General features: G+C 36.1%; 1 protein-coding gene across 4 annotated transcripts in view; it reads left to right on the plus strand.

The window, feature by feature from the left end:
- The window catches only part of LOC120515382 (regulation of nuclear pre-mRNA domain-containing protein 1A-like), a 66,966-nt gene that overhangs the window by 22,457 nt on the left and 18,935 nt on the right, over positions 1-25,574 (plus strand). Inside the window, exons 2-7 of one of the 4 annotated variants that reach the window (XM_039736320.1) lie at positions 1,397-1,526; positions 3,522-3,628; positions 6,149-6,243; positions 11,475-11,601; positions 12,675-12,850; positions 20,997-21,089. In XM_039736320.1, coding sequence (XP_039592254.1) covers positions 1,397-1,526; positions 3,522-3,628; positions 6,149-6,243; positions 11,475-11,601; positions 12,675-12,850; positions 20,997-21,053 — 692 coding nt within the window. In that variant the 3' untranslated portion in view covers positions 21,054-21,089. Of the gene's footprint in view, positions 1-1,396; positions 1,527-3,521; positions 3,629-6,148; positions 6,244-11,474; positions 11,602-12,674; positions 12,851-20,064; positions 20,162-20,996; positions 21,090-25,574 lie in introns of those variants that run through there. The other 3 variants (XM_039736321.1, XM_039736318.1, XM_039736319.1) reach the window with 3 other exon arrangements.

The raw sequence follows: 25,574 nt of genomic DNA on the forward strand, positions 1-25,574 counted from the left end.
CTGGGATGACGTTTACGACTGTCTGCTTTAATGATAAAGTAAACTACGAGGTTAAAGTGGACATTTTGAGATTAAAGCTGAAATTTCCACTTTAATCACAAAATACATGTTTTCACCGTGTCCTTAATTTTTTTCTCAGTGGCTCAAATGCTATAACGCTATACATTATGTTGCTCTTGTTAAGTTGCAAAAATAAAAAAATAAAGACAACACAAAAGGTGGTATGTGAGACTTTTAAAATGTATTGTGTCATTACGTTCGGGAACTATCTACATGTGACAGAAAGCCTCTATGCAGATCCTACGGGATGACATACGGATGCATTCGTGGTGCTTTGATATTCAAGCGTCGCATATTCCCGATCGTAATGACACGATACATTTTAAAAGTCTCACATACCATCTTTTGTGTCTATTTTTTATTTTTTTTTTGCAACTTCACATCGGCAACATAATGTGTAGCGCTGTATTTGAGCCACTGAGAAAAAAATAAGACACGGTGAAAACGTGTATTTTGTGATTAAAGTGGAAATTTCGGCTTTAATCTCGAAATGTCCACTTTAACCTCGTAAGTTTACTTTATTATTAAAGCAGACCATCGTAAACGTCATCCCAGTTTTTAATCGCTATGAGCTTCTTGGACCTGACAGCAGGTAAAGTAAAAAAAATAAAAAATAGACGGCACAAAAGATGGTATGTGAGACTTTTAAAATCTATCGTGTCATTACGATCGGGAATATGCGACTCTTGAATATAAAAGCACCACGAATGCATCTGTATGTCGCCATTTTGCTTTACCACTTTGAACCATTCATTAAACAGCAAAGCACGCACATCGATCCCCGAAGGATCTCCATAGAGGCTTGCTGTTACATGTAGATAGTAAACAGAGACTCTGACGTCATGTTCCGACTTTTAGCACACTGGGCCCCCCGACTTTTTGCTGGTACTGCAACTCGCGTACGCGTTGCGTTAATTTCTGAGGACCTGCTCGGAGGTCGCGTGAAATGAACGCTGGGAACGCGTGGCAGCCATGATGTGGACGCATACGCGCTCTGAGCGTGAAGTATAAATCGGCCCTAAGGACGTTACTCTAGGGATACTGAACTGGGAGTGTGTGGCTGAAGAGTGGATGTAGTACTTTATACTGCTGGCAGAGGCTCCATTCACCCCTCCTACATGACCTTTATTTGAATTAAGCAAGTTTGAAAATGTCCTATTATGTTGTGATATTCCAGGCTATGGTAAAAATATCTCGGCATAGTCTTTGCTTTGAATAAGTTATTCCACAGAATCATTTTATGTCATATTACTGTTAATAGTCCTCTGTCACTTTTCAATGAATACATTTAATTGAAATAATTTGAAGATAACAAATTTATGCTTTGTCTTTTTAGCCAAGGCTGGTAGAAAACTGACGTTTCTTTATCTGGCCAATGATGTCATCCAAAACAGCAAACGAAAAGGACCAGAGTTTACAAAAGATTTTGCACCAGTTATAGTGGATGCCTTTAAACATGTTGCAAGGTATTTTTTTCCTTTTTGTCTGAAATAAACACATCTTTCTTTCCGTCCATGATTTATTTTTTTAGGCTCATGACAGTACAGTATATTTATTATATTATTTCCATACATAAGGTCATGGTACCAGCTGTGTATTGTTAAAGCACACATTTACTTAAGAGTAGATTAAACCAATCAAAGAGCAGAGAGATGTGCTGCGCTAGTTGGGATGTATTAGTGAGGTAGCAGAGATAATCACATGTTGAATGACAGTGAAGATTTAGGAAAACCAAGCTTTGGCTTTTTTTCCCTTAATTAAACTTGTTTCTCTACCTTGGCTTATACTTATATGTATTATTTAAAAAAAATGTAATACTATGTTGACTCTCAGGCGGAAAAACAGAGCATTGAGTTAGGAATCCTCGGCTAAAGTTTACTGTTATAATGGGCTATAGGCCTTAACTGAATAAGCAGATCAGGAAATTAATAGTTATATTTTCCTATGCATCCATTGGATATTAATGTTATGTTTAATAATTGTTTGAAACTGAAATAACAAAAGTAATAAATAAATAATAAAGTAAAAAATTACTTTGTATATGAGATCTCACTACAGTGAGTGTAATATTTACATATGTGCAAGGCTGTGTGAAGTTTATGAAGTCCTTTTATCTATATTCTGGATTTTTTCTGTGATATCTTTATTTAGTCTGTGCCAGCCATTTTTTTTGAAGACCAGGGGTGTATATTCATCAATATTTAAATAATGTTGTTTTGAACAACTAATACATATGATAAACTAGAGAACTGGATCATGTGTGATAGTTAAAGGATTGCAAAGTTCGTTAGCTCACACAGCAAAGTAAATATAACTAGAGACTAAGATAATTGAGTTAAAGTTAAACCAATTACAGGGAGAAAGTGTGAGAGTTTTGGAGTTCATTTGTCTCCTTAAACACAGATGTTAATAACTAAAGAAAATAGACCATTGTGAATCTACCTTCTTATATACATCCTTTTTAATTACCTTTCAACACATTCCACGGTCTTCAGACTATGATTAAGTGATATTAAGTGATGCTGAGGTTCATATCTGACACATGCTGTATAAAAGTATTAGTCATGGAAAGGTCAAGGAAACCTTTGCTCTCAAAAATTTACCATATCATTGTGTCTGTTGAAGCCTAGCTGTAAATGACTCGTCCAGATTGGCAATAATCTTAAACATTCCAGCAATACTTCAGGGGCTGGATATCCTCTGGAACAGTAGAAATGTTATGGAAGAACTTGGAATGGTAGGTTTATTCAAGATAATCATCAAATTGGACTTGAATATTGAAGTTTTGTAAGCATGAATGAGTAAAAATTAAAGCAATGCTGAATAACAGATCATTAACTATACAAACTGGTTGCTGCATTAGCTGCTAAAGGATTTGAGGCTTATTTAATTAAAAGATTCAATGCTGCACATAGGAATTCAGTTCCTGTTAAATTAAAATGCTTTATTTAATACATAATAAAAACAAGCATCATGTATTTGTATGTTAATTGCTTGAGATTTTTTTTTTGTGTTCTTAAAAAAAGTTAAAGCTTTTTTACATTTGTTTCGTATACAAAACTAAACACAGCTGTACATTGTAGTAACTGAGTAAGTTCACTCTGTCAGCTACAATGGCAACAGTGTCAATCTCTGAAGTAACACGTAGGGATTTTAGATGTACAAAGGATGAAAATGATTATTTCCACTGTTTGTCTAATCTTTGCTTGCTTTTTTCTATTACAGAAGCTGTAGCCTATCATGGCAGCATTTGGCATAAGGCACCAAATCATACTGATAGATCATTCTAACTTGGCTTTCACTTACACTAACACAAATCCACTCATGTTGGTTTACAGTGTAGAAAATGTTTGACTTTTATAACCAAGAGATACCTGGGATTTGTGTGTTTTAACTAACTATAGGCATATGTAGGTTATTTCATTTGTGGTATTTTGTATTTTTTTTCTCTTTGCTAACAGTGAAAGCGATGAAAGCTGTAAGAAGCACCTAATACGTGTTTTATCAATCTGGCATGAAAGAGCTGTTTACGAAAATGATTTACTTGACCAACTTAAGCAAGTTCTGCGTGAGTTCTTTTTTTATATAATTAATCATTCTGCTGATAGCTCCATGCAATTTTTGCGTCACTTTCAAAATTGTTTAATGAACCATTTTCCATCTGTCTATGCATTTTAAAGCCCACTTATTCCAACATCTGAGCAATTCCCACTGTTAAGAATGAGAAAGTTAATACAGTTTTATAGTACACCAATTGCCTAATTTAGAAATGTGTCACTAAATATGTGGTGATCTAATATGCCGTAATTTATAATCATGGGTTTGGTGAAATGTTAGATTAGATAAACATTAATCCCATGGGGAAATTCAGATGCATTCAACATAAGAATCATAAAAAAACAGGGATACATACTGACAGGATAAATAATGGAGCCAATGAATCAATTGATAATTAGTAAAAAATTAAACAACACTTTGCATACTAACTTTTTAAAGTAGTTTGATTTGCAAGAAGGATAGCTGTTCTCGCTCTAAAATGATTAATCATTAAAAAGTTAAAAAAGCAAGTTTAGACAGTACAGCAGAATGATATCGTAAGAGGGAAACCTACATGATCAATTCGAAAATTGAATGCACAATGGGGCAGTGATTATTTGAACATTGGGACCAAATGAGCTTAACTGGCTGAGACAGGCCATTGTGTATCAGAGAACACAATCCAGTTTACCCAGCTCTGCTATATATTATAATTGGTTTTGGTCCAAATTAGTGTTTAAATATCTGATTAACAGACTTCAAACTTTCAGTCAGAATTTTATTAAACACATCATTTTCAAAAATTCAAAATGGCATTATAATCTTGAAAAGAAAGTAACTGCCTGAAACTTGATAAAATACTACCTACTCAATGTAAAGGCTAAAGTTTCTTAACAGGTGTAAAACAAGTAATTTTCTTTCTTTGCATTAGGACACGAGGTGTTTACTGATTGTAATAAGTTTTCCAACTGTAAAACATTTCGTAAGTTGTGAATATTACCTACAGATCTTTATATATTATTGTATTAAGTTGACTGTAGTTATTGATCATATTTACCTAACGTAGCCACTGATTGACAAATTGTAATTGATACAGTAATTCATTGTATTCATCTTCTCTGAAGACAGGCTTAGAGCAGTCTGTGAAGATATGAAACCATTAGAGAAAAATACCCAGAATATTTCAAATTATTCACATTGGCTCTCTAAATTAAAATATGCTTTTAATTGCAAAACATTCACCCTTTCAGGTAACTATGCAGAATTATTATTGGTATTTGCAGAATTTCCACCCATTATTATTGGGTTTTTTTTTTCCCCACGTTTAAGATCAAATAGTTATAATGTGATAATAATAATTGTGAATTTTCCCTTGGGATTAATAAAGTGTCTGTCTGTCTGTCTATCAAATTCATTTAATGGGTTATCATATTGAAATGGTTATTAATGACCACATCAAGAGAAGCGTCATTAGTTCTGGTTAATGTGTATGTAAGAGTTAACTGAAAATGAATATTATGCCATTGATTAATATCTTTTGACGTTTACATGCATGAAGCTATATTGTTCCCATCACTGAACTTGAGGTACGTCATATTTGACTTTAAACAGAGTTAAAAATACTGTGGTGATTTTTTGCAAATACTAAAAATAACTTAAAATGTTTGAAGTGAAGCACTTTAAAAGTTACGCTTGCCAGCTCAGCATAATTCTCCAGTCTTTGCTCAACAGTGTACAAAGCTGTGCTTAAGTCTGAAAGAGTAATTATTGAAATGTTACCAGCAACAGAAAATATGTCTTTAACGTCTTGAGTTAAGGCTGTGCTATTTCAGCAGCCATTCCTAAACTGATACTTTTAATATAGATTGGTGTGTTTTAAAATGAACCTGCAATTGTAGGGCTTTTGTGGTATTTAGTAACTTGAGAAAGGCAATATCAATTAGATTTAGTTGTACAATTATTAAATACGTTCAAGTTCTGACTTTGGTTTCTTTAATAAATACTTCACAGTGGCCCTTTGATTGCATCTCTGATGTTGGTAATCATATTCGACATGGCTGCTGCAATTATAGTAAATGAGTTTTTCAATAATTAATTTGAAACTGAATCTGAGGGACACAAGCTGCCTTCAGTTTAATAGTCAGTGTTAGAAGTACTTGATCTTTTATTTAGTTCAAATTACAAATGTAGTGTGTGCATAAAATGACATTATCATATCCCACTATATTTATAAAGTACAATATTCAGTTGGTGATCATGTTTATTTATATAAAATAACCTGGGGGTAGTTTACTATAGAATGAACTTTCTTTTACCTTTAATGCTTTAGTTTCATGCACTTTGGTAAGCCTGCAGTGGCTCTCAGTCTTCACCAAAATGTTAATTAAAACCAGGTGTGTTGCACTTAGATGAAACTCGGATTTGATAGATTGTGAACAGAGCCATTGGCTTTATAAAATTGATACTCTTAAATGTTTTTAATCTCATGTTTTTCTTTAGTGGCATTAATTAGTTCTTTTGGTCATTTTGTTATTTATGCTTCTAATTTTAGAAGGAGATAAAAAGCCAAAGAAACGGCCATATGAGGAAGTAAAGATTGACTTGGATGTATATCCATGCCAGAGCTCTCCTGGTGATCCTCCTCAGGTATGGCGATTTGTTTTTTGCTTGTTGAATAGTAATGACAAGTGTCTTGTTTTACAACTTTTTTTTCAGTGCATTGGAGTACATTTTAATCTAATCGGATAACAAGACTTATTCACTAAATTAAAGTGATTTTGGTCAGAGAAAGCACTTAATGGAAAGAGTGTATGGAATGCAGCATACTGCATATAAATTCAATTTAATTTTTAAAAATGCTGCTTATTTGACTTTCAGACTTGTGTGAAAGGGAATTGAAGCATGGGTTTGATCCAGAGACAGAGAGCCTTACACAGTGTGTTGCCTTCTGGGTGCACAGTTGGGAGAGCTCCCAGGCACGGTGGATAAGCTCTTGGTCAGAGCAGGGGTAGATCCAGTTGTCATTGTCCATGTTGGAAAAAATGACATACATAAGGATAGTCTGTCAGTTCTGCAATCCACATTCAAAGAGTTATGTGCCAGGCTGAGGAGCAGAACTGACAAGGTAGTCTTCTGTGAAGTTCTGCCTGTGCAACATGCCAGTCCAGGTAAGATTGTAGAAGATTAGAAGGTTTAAATGCGTGACCTAACTCTTGGTGCAAGGAAGAAGGGTATAGGTTTATGGGCAACTGGGACTCTTTTTGGAACAGATGGGACCTTTTCCACTGTGACGGATTACATCTGAACCAGAGGGGTACCAGTGTACTGGGTAGGTGTATGAATAGGTTAGTTGAGGTTTGTTTAAACTAGGAAAGGATGGGCAGGGTGTTTAAGACAGACCAGGTTTAGAACTATGCATGTAGAAACAAACCATAGTAATAGGAGTAACACATTAAAATAGCTTGCCTTTCTGCTAGTAGTATCAAAAATTAGATAAATGAGTTGGGGTTTGTGTGTAGTGTCATTGTCCAACCCTCTATATCCTAACACAGGGTCACGGGGCTCTGCTGGAGCCAATCCCATCCAGCACAGGGCGCAAGGCAGGAACAAAATCTGGGCTGGGCGCCAGCCCACCGCAGGGCACATACATACACCAAGCACACACTAGGGACAATTTAGGATTGCCAATGCACCTAACCTGCATGTCTTTGGACTGTGGGAGGAAACCGGAGCAGTAGAGCATAATTATGATATTATAGCAATAACGGAAACCAGACTAAATAACAAAGATGGGGATTAGTGTAATATTTTTTTTAGGAAACATTGACTGAACAGAAAGGGAAGAGGATTTGCTGTTTACGTCAAACAGAATTTAAATGCAAGTTTTCTTCAGTTGGACGATGAGCTCCATCTTAGTGAGGACGCGTGGCTTTGTCTGGAAAGTATTAGAGAAAGTGGCCTTTTTTAATGAGTGTTATAGACAACTCAATGTTCAACACACATCTTCTTAGTAATATTAAAAGGGCAAGTTTACATGGGAATATTATAGTCATGGGTGACTTTCTGAAGTATCCAAATATTAACTGGGATAACCTTGCAAATGGTGGAGCACAAGAGCAGGACTTTTTAGAAGCAATCAGTGACTGTTGTTTGATAGGTCAGGTCAGGCTGGGGAGCATGCACTGGTGCTGCGTGTTGCCACACCCACCACACAACGAAACCGCTCAGGATCCTGGTTGGCAACCTCCCAGGCAGACACACAGTCCAATCCCACTCACTGGAAATGACCATCTATCTGCCACAGCCAGGTGTTACATGGGTGTCCCCTTTGCCTGGTCCTGCCACTCAGGTTTTCAACAACGAGGATCTTGCGAGCCTGGATCACCCTTCGGGAATCACGCCACGTGGCCATAGTGCTGTAACTGATGCTTCCTCACATGCAAGTAATGTGCCTCATTTGGGACTCGGTAAGCAACCGCTCATTCGTCACAAAATTAAACCAGCGGTACCCAAGGATTCTCTGAAGAGACACAGTATTGAAGTATGTTAAAGCATGAATGCGGGTGAGACTGTTTGGATTTAGTGTTTTATTATAATCAGGATAGCATTGAGTGTAATTGAACCACTAGGGTCAAGTGACCACAATATAATTTAGTTCTCAGGGTTTTGTAAGAGTATGGATGCAAAGAGTAAAATTGTTAAGTTTAGCTTTGGTAGGGCAAATTTTCAGCAGATACTGCAAAGTCTAAAGAGGATAGACTAAGATAAGCTTTTAAGTATGTAGACGGTCGAGACGCAGTGGAATATGTTTAAAAGTATTTTGTGTGTAATGCAGGGAAGGTACATGCATACCTAAGTTTGGAATTAATAGGACATTTTAAAAAAAAAAACTCTGCAGTGGATTAATAAAGAGTTAAAAATGAAGCTGCAAAGGAAAAACAGCTATAAAAGACATAATTAAAAAAAAAAAAAAGAAAAATTATAACAGAAGGACAAGGATAGCATACAGGCTTGGGCAGATTTTTTTTGTGGCAGATGAAATTTAATGTCAGTAAATGTAAAGTATTACACACAGGAAGTAAAAATATTAGGTTTGAATACACAATGGGAGGTCTGAAAATTGAGAGTACACCTTATGAGAAGGATTTAAGAGTCGTATCTATTGAGATGGCAAACAGAATGTGAGGTCATATAACATGGTTGTGCTCAAATTTTATAATGCATTGGTGAGGCCTCATCTAAAGTACTGTGTGCAGTTTTTGTCTTTGCTAGAAAAAGGACACAACAGTGCTAGAAAAGGTTCAGAGAAGAGTGACTAGGCTAATTCATCCCCTGTGGCTCATTTCATGCCACAGGGGATGAATTATGAAGAAAGTTGAAAAGAGCCGAGCCTTTTCAGTTTAAGCGAAAGAAGATTAAGAGGTGACATGATTAAAGTGTTTAAAATGAATTAGTCCAGTGGATCGAGACTGTTATTTTAAAATGAGTTCATCAAGAACATGGGGACATAGCTGGAAACTTGTTAATGGTAAATTTTGCACAAACATTAGGCAATTGTTCTTTATACAGAGAACCATAGACACTTGGAATAAGCTACCAAGTAGCATGGTAGACAGTAAGATTTTAGGGATTTTCAAAACTCGATTTTTTTTTTAAGAAGAATTAAGTGGATAGGACTGACGAACTTTGCTGGGCTGACTGGCCTGTTCATGTCTAGATTGTTTTAATGTCCTAAACAAATTTGCACATGTTGTTGTATTGTTGATGCCTCTCTCCAGTGCCTTCTGACATTTTATCAGTTTTTGATATTTAGTATTATCTTTATTAAAAGTCCGTTTTTTCATAGTGGCTATGGCACTGAACGTTTAAACCACAGTGTTACTGGCTCAGTCACCATCTCCAAATCATTTTGGTGGCTCCAGCTGCAAGCTGCTTCAGGTGTTAGAATGCTTGTACATAAATTGTTGTATACAAGTGTCCTAATCTTGCAGATCAAATTTGTCTTTCCAAATGTAGAATGATACAAAATTCTGCATATACACTGGTCACCATGCTTACGTCTGTGAAAGTGAAAGCGCTAGAGAAAAAGCAGTGAATCCAAATGCTTGTTACCTCTTTTTTGTAACATTTAAATAACCCCCTGACTTAGATGATTCACTAATATGACTTAATGTTCTGCTTTCAGAATATGCAATATTGTCAGAGAACCATGAACAAATGTAATACGTTTCCAGTTAGTATTTTAGACAGTAGGACTTGGGGACCTTCAGAACTTGATTTGATGTTATTTTGGAGTAATTAGGTGGATAGGACTGATGAGCTTTTTTTGGGTTGACAGGCCTGTTCTTCTCTTTATCTTTGTAATGATCTTTCTGTAGCTTGTTAAATCCTTCGTTTTTGCAGTTATACTGTCTGTCTCTCTAACATTGAAGCCATACTTAATTATAGCATAACTTTAAATCCCATATTTTTCAAAATGTAAGTGCTGATTGTCTACAAAATATCAGCGAAGTCTGACTTGCTTCATAAATATTAAACCTGGAGTACTTTGGTGTGCATGTATGATTTATAATTTGGACTGCTACTAAAAATGTGGTTCATTTGGTTCAGTTACAGCCTAATAAAAAAGCTAATACATTATTGATAGCTTTCACTTAACAAGAAACAAGAGGGGCTGGCTTGAAAGCATAATTTAAATGTTTATCTAGCAAAAATATTTAATTGATACTTTAGTCTTTAAACATGTTTGTATCATTTCAGATCTGTGGCATTTTGGATGTGGCTTCATTATCTAATTTAAATCCCAGAGTAGTTGTGCTTGGTTTTTTTTACTTGTTTTTTTATTTACTCACTCTTTTATGTAATTGTCAAGAATCCACTTAATCAAAAAAAGTAATTGCCTCTTTAGTCAGTTGATATTTTACTACCAGAGTGGCACATCTCAAGTTTCTTATGTTAGTAACTCGGAAATATTTAGTGGTTTCTGAAAAATAAACGAAGTCAACATTCTAAACTAAGGAAGAACCAAAACTAAAAGTAGTACCGTCAAACTAGACTACAAAAAGTCCTAAGACGACTCCTCATATACTGAGGTTTTCTTTGCTCTCGAATACTAGATATTGCTTTGACCTCAAAACATTCTACTTCATTTGTTTTCTTTTTCCCTAAATATTAAGCTCCTTGCTGCTAAGCACTATCACTTTGTTTTTATTTTTTAGTTCTAAATTTGCTTAAAATTGATTATTTACAAATTTCTTTTTGTAGCAAAGATCAGATAAGGATGTTCTTTCCTCTAAATTGTTACATAGGAATTGTACATTTGGTATCACAGACATGATTACAATGTAGGGAGAATGTCAATAACTCTGTCTGCTTCTTCCCAGTTCTGTAGTGTGGTGTGGCACACAAAGTCAAGATGCATTATGCAGTTGAAAGAAAACATCTGAAAATGGTGTATTTTGGTATCTATAATATAAGAAGGAAATAGCAAAGATTGAAAAGAATAGTCATGAGAAAAACTGAAGTGTTTTATTTTTCTTTTAAACAAGATGTTACAAGACATGAGCAAATATTTAAACTTAACACAGACACATTAGAAGAAAGTGCGTTAGCCGTACATCTTGTGCAAGCCTACATGGTCCTAGACTTTGGCCATCTAACAGATATTTTGTGAAATAGTTCAATATTTGTGCACATGCAGCAACATTAGGTAAACAGAAATTTGCTAAATGGTTCAACCTTTGCAGAGATTGTGTTTTATGCAACATGAACTGCTTAACCCTAGTTTAAAGCAGTTTTTAAAGATCTATTAAATGCATCGCTTTTCTTGGCTTAAGTCATTGTTTTTGTGTTGCATTTTTTTTCTTTCCCTCTGTTAGACCATGGAACTCATTAAAGCATTACAGGAATTAGAGAATGCTGCTTCAGGCGATGCTGCTGTTCGACACAGGATTTCTGCTTTGCCATTGGAGGTTCAGGATGTTTCCTTATTAGGCAGAATCGCAGGTATGGCATGTATTGTGAAATTTATAAAAATGTTTATTTGCATCATAGCTAATTCCTTTTATACTTTTACAAAAATTAGGTTGCTTTTGTGTTTCATTGAAATTGAATTTGTGTTGAGGATGATTAGAATGTTTTCAATTGATGAACTGTATCTCTAAATCATAAACAGCTACCACAGTTATTTTTCAGTTTTTGTTGCCTCAGCATACAGCTGGCTAGGCTAGTTGATGACATGAACTTTCGGCAAATATTGCTTTGTTTTGAAAAATTAAGTTAGACTAATGATAAAGGCATTATAAAGTGAATTGTAGAGATATTTCATATTACACTTATGCATTGCAGTTAGTATATTGTTTTAAGTTTGGTTATATGCTTGGTTACTGTCAACTCTTGAGAAAATAGTTTCTTTATATTAGTGACTAGCCATTCCTTGCAGCTCCTTCCACCTAGTAGTGAAACAGGACAGCGAGGAGGGCCCTACCTGGCTTCCTACTCCTGACGTCACACTTCCCCACCCCCCTCTCTCCCCTCGGCCCGCAGCCTGTGTCTCGGTTTAGCGTAAATATATCGCGTCTGCAAGTGAACTATGGTTCTTAGTGTGATGAGAGATGTTGCAGAATCAATGTTCAAGCAAATTATAGATAAAACTCGTTCTAAGTCTGTTAAGTAGTTCTCTTGTTCGGTAGTTAAGTGGCGGTAAGGAGTGCCCTGTGGACAGACGGACACTGGGCAGATATATAGATATATATAGGGAGAGATCCCATTTTAAATAAATAAACCATTTAATATAGAATGTTGGGGTATTTAAATTACATTTTGCGATTACACCGACAACTAAGAATCTATTATTGAAATGGAGTATGGTTGGTCATTTCAAACTTTTTTTTTTGTTTGTTTTTCCAAAGTAACAAGGGTGGTAACTTACTAATTTTAACATTTTATTGAATTCTAAAGCTATATTTATTTGGATTAATTTTATCTTAATGTTTCACCACCTAACACTCTCTCTGTCTGTGTCTCTGTTTTTCTCTCTCTCTCCCTCTCTATCATTTTTATTTCTTATTATTTTCTAGATAAAGATTCTGGTGACAGGTTATCCAGAATGGTAGATGATGCTTGTATGCTTCTTGCAGACTACAGTGGTCGACTGGCTGCTGAGATAGACGATCGGAAACAGTTGACACGTATGCTTACTGATTTTCTGCGGGCTCAAAAAGAAATTTTAACAGAAAAAGAACAGAAACTAGAAGTGCGTAAATATAACTTTCTTTTTTATATTTACTTTTTCACTGAGCATAATGGGGAAGTGAGGAATGTTTTTCAATGGTGGTGTAGTTTATAAGGATGGCAAAATACAATAAATATGTATAGTCTCGGTCAAATAATTTTGAATTGAGCCACAAACAAATTAAGTTTGCTTTTATGAAAGTTCGCATACACAGCCTATAGATGAAAACTTAGAGTCCTTTGCATGTTTCTGTTTGAAGTATTGTAATTTTCTGCACTAAACTCTCATATGAATCCATGACATATCCCATTGTATAAATAAATTGCTGGACATGAAAAATATGTTAAATTTCCCATGCAGCTTGTTAACCCAAGGGATTACTTTAAGTGAAGTTGCCCCATAGACCCAGCATTTAACATTTGGTTACAATTAGAAAATGTATCTTTTGCCTATTTCAGTATGTCACCAAGGAGAACCACCTCTGGCATGTTAGAACAAAGAAAGCAAAGGTAGCTGGCAAGTCAAATCTGTAATTTGAAAATATGAGTCATTTCTGACAAATCATACAATGGCCACTGTAAAGCAATCTGGTACAATTCAGCGGATCACAACAGCAGTGATTTTAAGAGTTAAATTACTCCACAGTTCCTATGTAGAATTGCATATCACTTTAGTATAAATGTACCATATAATACCACATTTAAGATGCATCTTAAAAGTCCAAACCCACAACCATCAAATGGTAAGTCTTTTCACCTTATTATCACTACTACTTATGTGGTAATATATTATACAACATTTCAGTACTGGAATTGGACTATTAGATACTTCTAAATTTATGGTTATGACATAAAAAAACATTAAAAAGACTGCCAAGTAGTCTGTGGCTTTGTTCTTGCATCATTTACTTTTATTGCTGCCTATGGAGTGCTGTCAGTAGGTTTTACTTGATTATGAAACAGCAAATATGCAGACAAAAAGAATGCTGAAAAATGCATTTGGTTATGCTGCTGTACTGTTGTGGCTTGGTAAATTTTATCTGCTGTTCAACTGAATGGGACATTAACCAAACGCAAAATGACGAGGCAGCTATAGTGTGTATAGTATAGTGACAGTGATTTTTAAAATTAATACCTGGGAACTGAATCTTCAGCAAAGAGCAATTATAGTGATTTAATACCATTAAATAAAGACAATACCTGTTGAATTAATATCTGGAAATAATTTTTACTTGTATGTACAGTATAAGAAGCAGACAAGAAATGCAAAGATCATATTTTAACATGTACATGATGTACTGATACTATAGAAGAACCAACCTATTGTTTGGCAGGGGAAACAGAAGACTTTTATTAATTGAAAACCTAAAAACTTGCTTGCATTGAGGTTTGCATATTGGTACTACATCTCCTCTAACTTAGGTTGCCACATTACCATTTATTATATACATTAAATACATACAGATTTAAACAGTCTTGAGTTATAGCCAGTTACTATACTTTCTAGTGGTCTCATAACTATGCAGATAGGTTAGCTGTTTCATCTCATTCTATACAAATTACTGGCTGTCCTTTTATAATCATGTTATATCCTGTGCTTATTGTTTTTCAGGCTTTATAGTCTTAATTGAAAATGTTGTTGCTGGGCACAGGGCAATTTTAGGCATGACAACAATGGATTTTAGAATAATTTACCCTAGCACACATACAAAGAAAGTGCCAGATTATTTACATTCACTTCGGAGGATTTTCTTTGGTCACAAGGAGCATGTGGATCTGTCATACGGTATATGGTGACTGATCCTAGCATCGAGACCCAGTCTTGTGTTCAGCTTTGCCATTCTGTTTTTAGACCTGGTTATGGTAAAGTAATACTTGCCTTACCTACACTTGGCTGGCTGTGTTTTTTTAATTGGTGGTAGCAGCAGCAATATGCATGTTTTGGTGTTGCAGTGAGGACGGTTGACCAAAGAAATCATGAACTTAAGACCATTAGTAATTTATTCAATCTCATTCTTACATAACCAATCTGATTAAATTGAGAGAGTCTGATAACAAATATTTGAATTAAATTGCTTTAGCTACATTGCTGGGGCATAAAAAACATATTTAATCTGCCATTTAAGTTTTTTTTTTTTTTTTTTTCTACTAAATTAACCATGGAACTGTAATTGTAATTGTTGCCTTGTTTGTGGCTTTTAGTTAGTTGTCTTAAACATAAGCAGTACCTTTTGGCCTGGCATTACATCTAGCTTTATGACAATATTGTAAATGGGTACAGTACAGCAAATGTTGTTCTTGGAATTTTAGTAGCTATATTTTTTTTGTTTGTTCGATCCAAATAGATATACATATAATTAGTGGTTATTAATTCTAGATTGATATAGGCATGCTGCATTCACGTTTATTATGAAGCAATTTTTTGCCCCAAAGAAAGTTGTAGAAAAGACCAAAACCTCTCTCACATCCATGCAACAGACACAGCTCTGCAGCTCAATGAGATGTACAGCAAGTAATTCAGATGCGTCCCCAGTGTTATGAGATCATATGATGTTCAGACAGTTAAACCAGGGAAAATGTTTGACACCATCAGTTTGGTAGTGATCTGCCATTCAAACTTACCAGTTATGTAATGTTGTTACCGAAAGCTTTTCTCAGACTTGTGAATTGTACTTTAAAATTGCCTGATACATCATAGCAGTTTATATTGTTTTGCCCAAAATGTGTTCCTTATACCCTACTGTCTGTTATGAAAAATGGTTTGAAAATAAATGAGTTAATGATATACTCTTAAAGATTCAAAAAATGAGCATGACAATCTGCTTGACTGTGCTAGCCTCAACATGGTAATCTAACATGTACCCCTTAAAGCTGCCTCTATCTAACCTTCTACATTTTTCTAAGAGGAATTTAAACTGTCTGTGGATGCTGATGATGTTCTAATGATCTATTTATGCACCATCCAATGCTATATTTGTGCTTTTCAGAAAAGCTGCTTTAGCTTCTGTAAAAATAAAGAACCTCTTAGTGTTGCATTCATGTCGCACATGGATAGTTGACAGGAATTAATCATCTATCATACAGTCATGTAAAAAAGCAGGCATACTCCATGAAATGTTTTCTTTTTTAACATGTGTGGACATATCAAGATTTGCTCTTCATTTTTTAACAATATTCAGCGGTACCTCGGTATACGTCCGCTTTTGAATAAGTCCAACTTGGTATACGTCCTATATGCGTGCTAGAACACCGCGTGCTACCCTTGTTTACCTCTCTCAAGACAAAGCCACGACTGGCCATGAGCGTCGGCATGCCAGTTGCTAGCATTTAGTGAACAACCCGCGTGCTACCCTTGGTTACCTCTCTCGAGACAAAGCCACAACTGCCCATGTGCGTTGGTACGCCAGTTGCTAGCATTCAGTGAACATCTCGGAATTTTCACATGATTTTGTGTTTTTTCGCGTAAATTTGAATTGATTGTTGAAAAATATGAAGGTAGCATGCGAATCCTGGACATGGCTACTGCATACCATATGTGGAGAACGACAGTATCTACTATTGTGAAAAACAAAGACGTTATTAAAAAGTAAAGTGAGGTTAAATTTTAATTTACTTCATCAAATTTATTTTGTACTTATGTATTTTAGTATTTAGCAATGTTTAAATTATTTTATACAACCCTATCAATGTATAATATGCCAATAACAATAGGATTTTTTTTCATGGGAATGGATTAATCATTTTTCCCTTTATTTCTTATGAGAAAAATTTGTTTGGTATAAGTCAAAGGATCTGAAACAGATTAAGGATGTATACCGAGGTACCACTGTGTATAGATAAAGATGATGATCTAACAAGCATCATGTCAAATTTACTACATTTAAAACTACCTCAGATACTTCAAATTTGGTACACCAGATCAGGTGCAAATGATTAGAACATCATTAGAGAGGATCTTGTCTGAACCTTTCTTATGTAAACCTCAGACATTTAGTTTGCGTTCCTGTTTGTTGTTGGAAGTGTGTTATCACCATGTCTAGATCGAAAGAGCTCCTTGAGGCCTTCATAAAGGCCTGCCCTAAAGCAGAATGCAGGTTGCTGAAAGAAGTCTGTAAGAATCCCAGAATTTTATCACATCTACAGGTAGTTCTTGCCATTTTTGATGTCAAAGTGCATGAGTCTACTATTAATAGGCTGCACAAATTGTATCTACATATGAGGTATGCCAAGAGGAATTGCTTTCCAGACAAATCATGAGAGCAAGACTAAAAAGTTATTTGGACACAGTACCAGAAGGCATGTTTGGTAAAAAAAAAAAAAAGACAGTATTTGACCAGAAGACATTGATAACTGTAAACTGTGGAAATATTATGGTTTGAGGCCGCTTTGCTGCATCAGGACAGGTCACCATCAAATTTCACTATGAAGTTTTAATTGTACCAGGTGAAGGTTTGAGGTGTATGTAAATCTTTCTGTCAGGAGATTTATGCACAGCTGAAAATGTACCCTGTAACATCACAATAACAATAACCATATCAAGCATATCAGTAAATCAGCCAATGGAATGCTTGAAAAGAAAGAAATGGAGGGCTTTGGAATGACCAGGTCAAAACCTGAATCCCATTGAGATGCTGATGGGGTGAAGATCTGAAATAATCTGCACACGCAAGACACCCCTCAAACATTGTTCAGCTGAAAGAAATTTGCAATAAGGAAAATTGAAAAATGTCATCCTAGTCGATGTCAGAGACTGACCAACAATTATAGGAAATGCCTATATGAGGGAACAGTACAAGCTATTAGAGCCAAGGGAAGACTTAACTTTTTCCAAAGACAGAAATTAAATACTTGTTCATTTTTCATTGGATTAATTATTGCAGCAACAAATTTACATTGTCTTGATTACAGCACTGTTATCTAAAGATACTGTTAAATGAAGATAGAAAAAGAAACATTTCATGGGGTGTATATATACTGCTCAAAAAAAATAAAGGAACTCTTATTAATCAGTATAGCATCAAGTCAATGAAACGTGTGGGCTACTGATCTGGTCAATTAAGTAGCAGAGTGGCTGTTAATCAATTTCAGCTGCTTTGGTGTTTATGAAAGTAGCAACAGGTGCACTAGAGGGGCAACAATGAGACAACCCACAAAACAGGAATGGTTTAACAGGTGGAGGCCCATGACATTTTTTCCCTCCTCATCTGTTTTTTCACTAGTTTTTCAGTTGGCTACGGTCAATGTTACTACTGGTAGCATGAGGTGATACCTAGACCCTACAGAGGTTGCACAGGCCGTCCAACTTCTCCAGGATGGCACATCAATACTTGTCTCCCATTGCCAGAAGGTTTGCTGTGTCTCCCAGCACAGTCTCAAGGGCATGGAGGAGATTCCAGGAGACAGCCAGTTACACTCGGAGAGCTGGACAGGGCCATAGAAGGTCCTTAATCCATCAGCAGGACCAGTGTCTGCTCCTTTGGGCAAGGAGGAACAGGATGAGCACTGCTAGAGCCTTACAAAATGACCTCCACCAGGCATCTGGTGTGAATGTCTCTGACCAAACAATCAGAAACAGACTTCTTGAGGGTAACCTGAGGGCTCGACGTCCTCCAATTGGGCTCTGTGCTCACTTCCCGGCACCGTGGAGCTCGATTAGCATTTGCCATAGAATACCAGATTTGGCAGGTCCACCACTGGCGCCCTGTGCTTTACACAGATGAGAGCAGGTTCACCCTGAGCACAAGTGATAGATGTAAAAGGGTCTGGAGAAGCCGTGGAGAACGTTATGCTGCCTGTAACATCGTTCAGCATGACCAGTTTGGTGGTGGGTCAGTGATGGTCTGTGGAGGCATATCCATGGAGAGACTCACAGACCTCTACAGGCTAGGCAACGGTACCTTGACTGCCATTAGGTATCGGGATGAAATCCTTGGACCCATTATCAGACCCTGTGCTGGTGCAGTGGGTCCTGGGTTCCTCCTGGTACACAACAATGCCTGGCCTCATGTGACGAGAGCATGCAGGTAGTTCCTGGAGGATGAAGGAATTGATACCATTGATTGGCCCCCACGCTCGCCTGACCTAAATCCAATAGAACACCTTTGAGACATTGTTTCGGTCCATCCGACACTGCCAGGTTGCACCTCACACTGTCCATGAGCTCAGTGATGCCCTGGTCCAGAACAGGGGGGAGATCCCCCAGGACACCATCCATCTTCTCCATTAGGAGCATGCCTCAACCCCACCATGACGTTGTCAGGCATGCATACAAGCATGTGGGGGCCATACAAACTACTGAGTATGATTTGGAGTTGCTGCAATGAAATTTTGTCAAAATGGACTTGCCTGCCGCATTAATTCTTCACTTTGATTTTTGGGGTGTCTTTGAATTCAGTCCTCTGTAGGTTGATAATTTTCAATTCCATCAAACGATGTGACATCCTTTCATTCTTAACACATTACACAGTCCATATCAGTAGAGATATCCAGCATGATATTTTTTTCCCCATTGAGATCTGATGTGTTTTCAAAGTGTTCCTTTAATTTGTTTGAGTAGTTTTATTAATTTAACTAAAAACTATGCTAGCTGACCCACAAATTGTTTTTTTTTTTTAAATACAGTAGTTTAGTGATTTAACCTAATGTTATCATTCAAAGAACTGAACTGTCTTAAAGGGTAGCAATGGAAGGGGTAGCATGCTTAATTAAGACAACATTAGCAAATGCCTGTCATTAATTATTACTTTGGCCAAAATTCCTTATACTATCCTGTATAGAGTATTAATGATGCATTTCTCAATGCTGCATTTCTTCTGTTTAGAAATGGAAAGCAGAAATGCACCATGCTGTGCATCTTCATTGTTAGCAAGTGCTTTGCTTACCCATTATCAGATTGTGATTCACCAAGCGCTTTATGCTGTATCCGTACATGCACCATGAATTGCTTAATGTTCACACTTAGCAGTAGCTGGCTTTGCCCTCCCACATGTAGAATTTCCTTGAATCTTATTTATAATAGAGCATTATGCCATAACATTACTTAATTAGTATGTTTCCTATTGTGAATTTTATACTTTTTTTCCCAATAATAACATGAGAAATAACCATTTTATACATTTCCGTTTGATTTGCTGTTAACTAATTTGTCCTAATGCCTCATCTTGTCTAAAAGTGACTGTACTTCAAATATAACTTATTCATTGTTTCAGATTCAAAAGTTTTTGTTTTTTTATCTAGTAATGCACAGGGACAATTGCTGTGGACCAATAACATCTGTAAACCACAGGAACCTAAGAAACTTCATGTTGGCTGTTGCACACATTCATGAGATAGACAATTACTAGAAGGCCCAATATTTATAGTGGGACATAAATGATTTTAGAAGACTGTTTAATTCAGTTAATTTGCTAGGTTTCATTACTAGCATCTTCATTGAGCAGATAATCTTATGTAATCTCTGTCAAAATGTCATTTAAATAATAGTTGTGCATCATTTTTAAAACCTGATTTTATTTTTGTGTGAAACCTAAAATGATTAATTAAAAAAAAGTTTAAAACAAAACTATCCCAAACCTCAGACCTTCTGAATTGACATTCAGCTATTTTGTCCACTGTGTTGGTTATTGGGAGCTTTTATTTGCTTTGTGTTCATATTGTAATACAGTGTTTATATAAATTGCCTAATGTACTATATATTAGAACACTTGGACTATAAAAGTCTTTAAAGAATAAGATAATTTGTATAAATTCCTCTTTACCTTGAGATAACAGTGGTAGATTTTTTAAATTTATATCGTGCATAGTACTATGGAAAGTCAAACCAATAATTATCAATTTAATAGTGCTTCCTGTTTAATACTACAAACTCAGAAGCTCTGTGAATTATAGATTTCAAAAACGGATGTAGATGCCATTTCAAGTATTCACCTTGCTTCATGTGTTTAGTTTTGCTTGTGTGGAATGTCTTGAGACTATAAAACTTATTTAGTATATCCTGCTAATGTATTTTGATTACAGTTTTAATCTCTGAATAGATTGATTAATGGATGTAATTAATAGTTAAAGAATATGTCTTCAAGTTTGTGCACACTTATCGGTAAGTACATAATTGTTAATATCTTAAGAGTTTAAATTGATATTAACTGTTTACTCTCGAGCTTTTGTTACAGGTGGACACGAGGACATGTCTTCAGTTGTCTTCATCTTCTATTCAAGCCACCTTGTAAAAAAATACTAACAAATAAATAAAAATCAAAACAGTATTTTCTGGTGTGGTATTTGTGAGACATGTTAGTTGGGTTCATTGTTTTTATTTTACAGATTTTTTTTTTCTTTTAGTATGTGCATGTAATTGTAGTTTTTCTTTTCTGTGCTTTTTCACTATCTAAGTGATTTTTGCGTCAAATTATGTAAATAGCCAAAAGTACCTCTTAAGTGGTATATTATTTGACCTCATAGCTTGACCTGTAGCATGGTACCCATGACTGAGAATTTTTTTTTTTTTTAGCCTACACTCAACAATTACAATGAATATCTAGTAGCTTCTTTCTTAGCGGAGTAAATCAAAAAGTAAAAGCAGTGTGAAAATTATGCGGTAACTGCAATGGATAGAAACTAATGTGATACAACATGTTTGCGCTAGGTATTGGGTAGTTCAAACACACACAGTGTAGTGCTCTGTTGTTAGTCTAGTTGAAGCCAACTCAAATGAATATGGACATGTGAGTTGCACATTTTTAGTCCTCTGTGTTTACTGTACTGCAAATAGTGGCAGGAAATTGAACACATCACTGTATCATTTGGAATTGCACTTAGGATTGCATCTTTCATCCTCAGGAAGGTCAACTTCTGTCTCGTTAACAGAGATGTGAATCATTGTTTCAAATATTCCACTATTATTCAAGGAATATTTTAAGTCCAGATCTGTTAACTAAGTAGCTCATAGCACATGAATCATTTCATTGTCCTGTATCGCATCATTCTGTGAAGTGAACCATTGACACCGGGAAGAAATTACTTCTAGAGTGCAGAGAAGAAATGTTGCTCAATGGGATTCAAATTTTAGGACGCTCAAAATCATTAAGCAAAAATAAGCAATAAAGTTGTCTTTCTAAGGAAATGGGTATACAGTGTATACAGAAAGTATTCTCACCCCTTCACATTTTCTTATCTTGCAGCCTTATGCTAAAATTGTTTACATTTATTTTTTCCCTTCATCCAGCAACACTCAATAAACCAGTATTACAAAGCAAAATCAGGATTTTAGATTTTTTTGCAAATTAATCAATACTTAAAAACTGAAATATCACACGGACACAAGTTTTCAGATCCTTTAGTCAGTGCTCAAAGCCTCTTTGGCAATGATTACAGCCTGGGGTTTTCTTGGGTATGACGTGACAAGCTTCGCACACTTGGATTTGGTTATGAATTTTCTGCCATTATTAGCTTGGATGGTGGATGGCTATTTTGGGGTCCCTCTAGATCTTCATTTGGGTTCAAGTCTGGGCTCTGGATAAGCCACTCAAGAATATTCCGAGTTGTCCCTAAGTTACTCCTCTGTTATATCTGCTTTGTACTTAGGGTCATTGACATGTTGGAAATTGAATCTTCAACCCAGTCTGAAGTCCAGAGTGCCCTGGATCAGGTTTTCATTAAGGATATCTGGGTGCTTTGCCCAGTTTAGTTGTCCTCGACTTTGATTGGTCATCCAGTCCCCAACCCCACAGCATGATACTGCCACCACCATGCCTCACCATTAGAATGTGATTGCACAGATGATGAAAATTATGGTTTCTTCTGGATAAGTGATGCTTGAAGTTGAGACCAGATAATTCCATTGTGCTTTCAGCAGACCAGACAATCTTGTTTCTCAGTCTGAGAGTCATTTAGATGCCTTTTAACAAACTCCCAAGTGGGCTTTTCATGTGTCTTTTACTGAGGAGAAGCTTCTGTCTGCCATAACGCCCTGATCAGTGGAGTGTTCTGGTGATGGTTGTCTTCAGTAGTTTCCCCTTTCTCCACACAAGTTCTCTGGATAGCCATCGTGTTCTTGTTCACCACCCATATTAAAGTCCTTCTCCCCCATTTGCTCAGTTTGGCTGGGAGAACAGCTGTAGGAAGAGTTGTGGTGGTTTCAGAATTTTTCCAGTTATGAATATTGGATGCCACTGCACTCTTTGGAACCTTGAAAGCAAAAATTTTTTTGTAGCCTATCCCAGATCTATGCCTCAACACAATCATTACTCTAAGCTGTACAGACAACTCCTTCAACTTCATGGCGTGGTTTTTACTCAACTGTGGGACTTCAGTTAAGGCATGCACCTATCTTAAATAATCATGTACAATCAATTGAACTAACCCCAAGAGGGAAACGATCAATAGAATGCAGTGCACTCGAGCCAGATTTCAAGTGTTCTAGCAAATGGTCTAAATACTTGTGTCACTGTGGGATTTCACTTTGGTATTTGTAATAAATTTGTAACAAATTCTAAAATCCAGTTTTTGCTTTGTCATTCTTGGGTATTTAGTGCTGCTTGATGAGGGAGAAAATTAATTCAGGTGATGTTAAGATAAGGCTGTAACATAATCAAGTATGAAAAAAATAATGAAATATAAATATTTCTGAGGGCACCTTATGCAAATCATGATGGAACCACCAGAACTTTTTTCACATTTCAAACTAAAACCTAAGAAACCTAACATTTGTGGATCATATATTGAAGAATTATTCATCAAACCTTACCATATTTCTCCAGTGCTTGCCAAACCCGTGACTTTGAGCTTAATTAACACTACTGTATTCACCGCAAATGAGAAATGCCAGTATTAGTAGTTATTTTTCGGAGTGCAATGTGATAATTGGAGACAGCAGCGTGGAGGTTTTTAACATACCTTTTTGTAACCACAGTGCATCACATCATGATTAAAAATAGCACTAAAGCAATTTGGAGTTGTAGTGGCACAGTAGTGCTGTGGTTAGAGTTGTTCCTTAGTCCAGTCAGCAACCATGTGAGACTTTTATGTATTTGCCATGTCGTTATTGGTGTGTAGGTGTTTAGAGAAGCCATTATAATGATATGTTAAAATAATTGGCAATTACTGATTGACTTGTTTTGAGTGAGTGTTGGTGTGTGTATACATGAGGACAGTGGCTGCCTGGCACTTTATTACACTGGTAACACTTTAGTTTAGGTATTGCAAAAATGCGTTGAATATACATTTACTTTTATTTAACAAGACCTTAAAGGGTTCTTTTGGTGTTCACTTATAAAGCATCAGTTAAGTGGTTACTCATCTGTGCAGTATGACCTACTAAAATAACTTCACTTTGGAATGATCAGAGGTGGCTTGAGCTTGATATTGCATACTTCAGTACAAGACTTGTGGATACTTCATATTTATGATTAATGTTACTAGCATATCAAATGTCACACTGTACAGAGGTAAATATCAACTTCATTGAGGCTTTGTGTTAATGAACACTTAGAAGCCTTTATTAAGGTCTTGTTTACCTAACAGTAAATAAGTAATAGATGTATTTTTGCAGTGCCCAAAGTGTTATTTCATTACACTATGATGTACAAAAGTAAAGATCCATGATAGCTGCATATGTGCATAGTCATGTGTCTCACTTTGACACATGGACATCACAATTCAGGACTCTTAGCTGCACACCTGTATTGATTCTGTTCCATGTGTAACACTGGCATGTTAGGCTGTTATCACTGAAGTTCTTGTCAAACTGGCCCAGTCATCACACACATCAGAATCACGTAGGTCTTATTTTATATCTATGCCAGCCATAGTTCATGGCAAAGGGAAAAAAAAGGTTAATTCAATAATGAAAAGGAAAGACTGTATTGTTTTTGCTTCATAAATTCTTCAAAAAAAGTCTGAAAAGGAAACAGCAGGATACATATAATGAAGGGGAAGGAAGGAACAAACAAAGCCTGGGCAGATGAGAAAAAGGTGTTATTACAGAAGATGAAGGGAGAGATTAAAAAGTTAGACCATTAGGACCTGGAGGAATATATGATCTTGAGCTGAGAATGAGCATTGCTTCTTCTGTTCTCTTTTGAAAAGTGGCTTTAAAACCCTGTGAAAGAACATAAACAGAAATGTAAGTGTGGCTAAGATCAAGGATGTGAAGTGATTTACAATATAGTCTTTAATTTCAAAGGATCAAGTATGCTCCGTGAAACACTTTGCAAGCCGTCTCCCTGTTTCACTTATATAAATGGCTGGACACTATGGCATTTTTGTAGGAAAGTAAGATTTTTAGACTGGCAAGAGACCCGTTGAATGTACCAGAAGGACCAGACATAAGGGAGTTGTTGGTGACATTTTTTGTAAGCAAGACAGTGGCTTCTGCTACAGTTCATATTGCCTCTTGAGGACTGCTGCCTTTCTCTGTGAAGTGAGGTGTGGACGACAAGTTTGCCTGTTTTAGGTCATCAATGGAAGGAGAGATGGGGACAAATGGCTGTTGTGGAAGGATCAGTTTGTAAAATGGGGACATTTTGTTTAATGACCTGTGGTGGAGAAAGATTGTTATGTTGAAATGGGAGGAAATGCAGAATGCAGGTTTCATTGTTAGAGTTCCCATTAGAGTGAATGTTAGCAGGTCTACTTATGACTTAAAGACCTAGTCCACACTATGAGAAGGGTATCCTTTATCAATATAGAAACTGCTCATACTGAGAGATTTATTACAGTATTCACCCATTCTATCTGAAGAGGCTGTAGAG

Source organism: Polypterus senegalus, chromosome 15 (assembly GCF_016835505.1).
Source record: "Polypterus senegalus isolate Bchr_013 chromosome 15, ASM1683550v1, whole genome shotgun sequence".
Lineage (NCBI taxonomy): Eukaryota > Metazoa > Chordata > Cladistia > Polypteriformes > Polypteridae > Polypterus > Polypterus senegalus.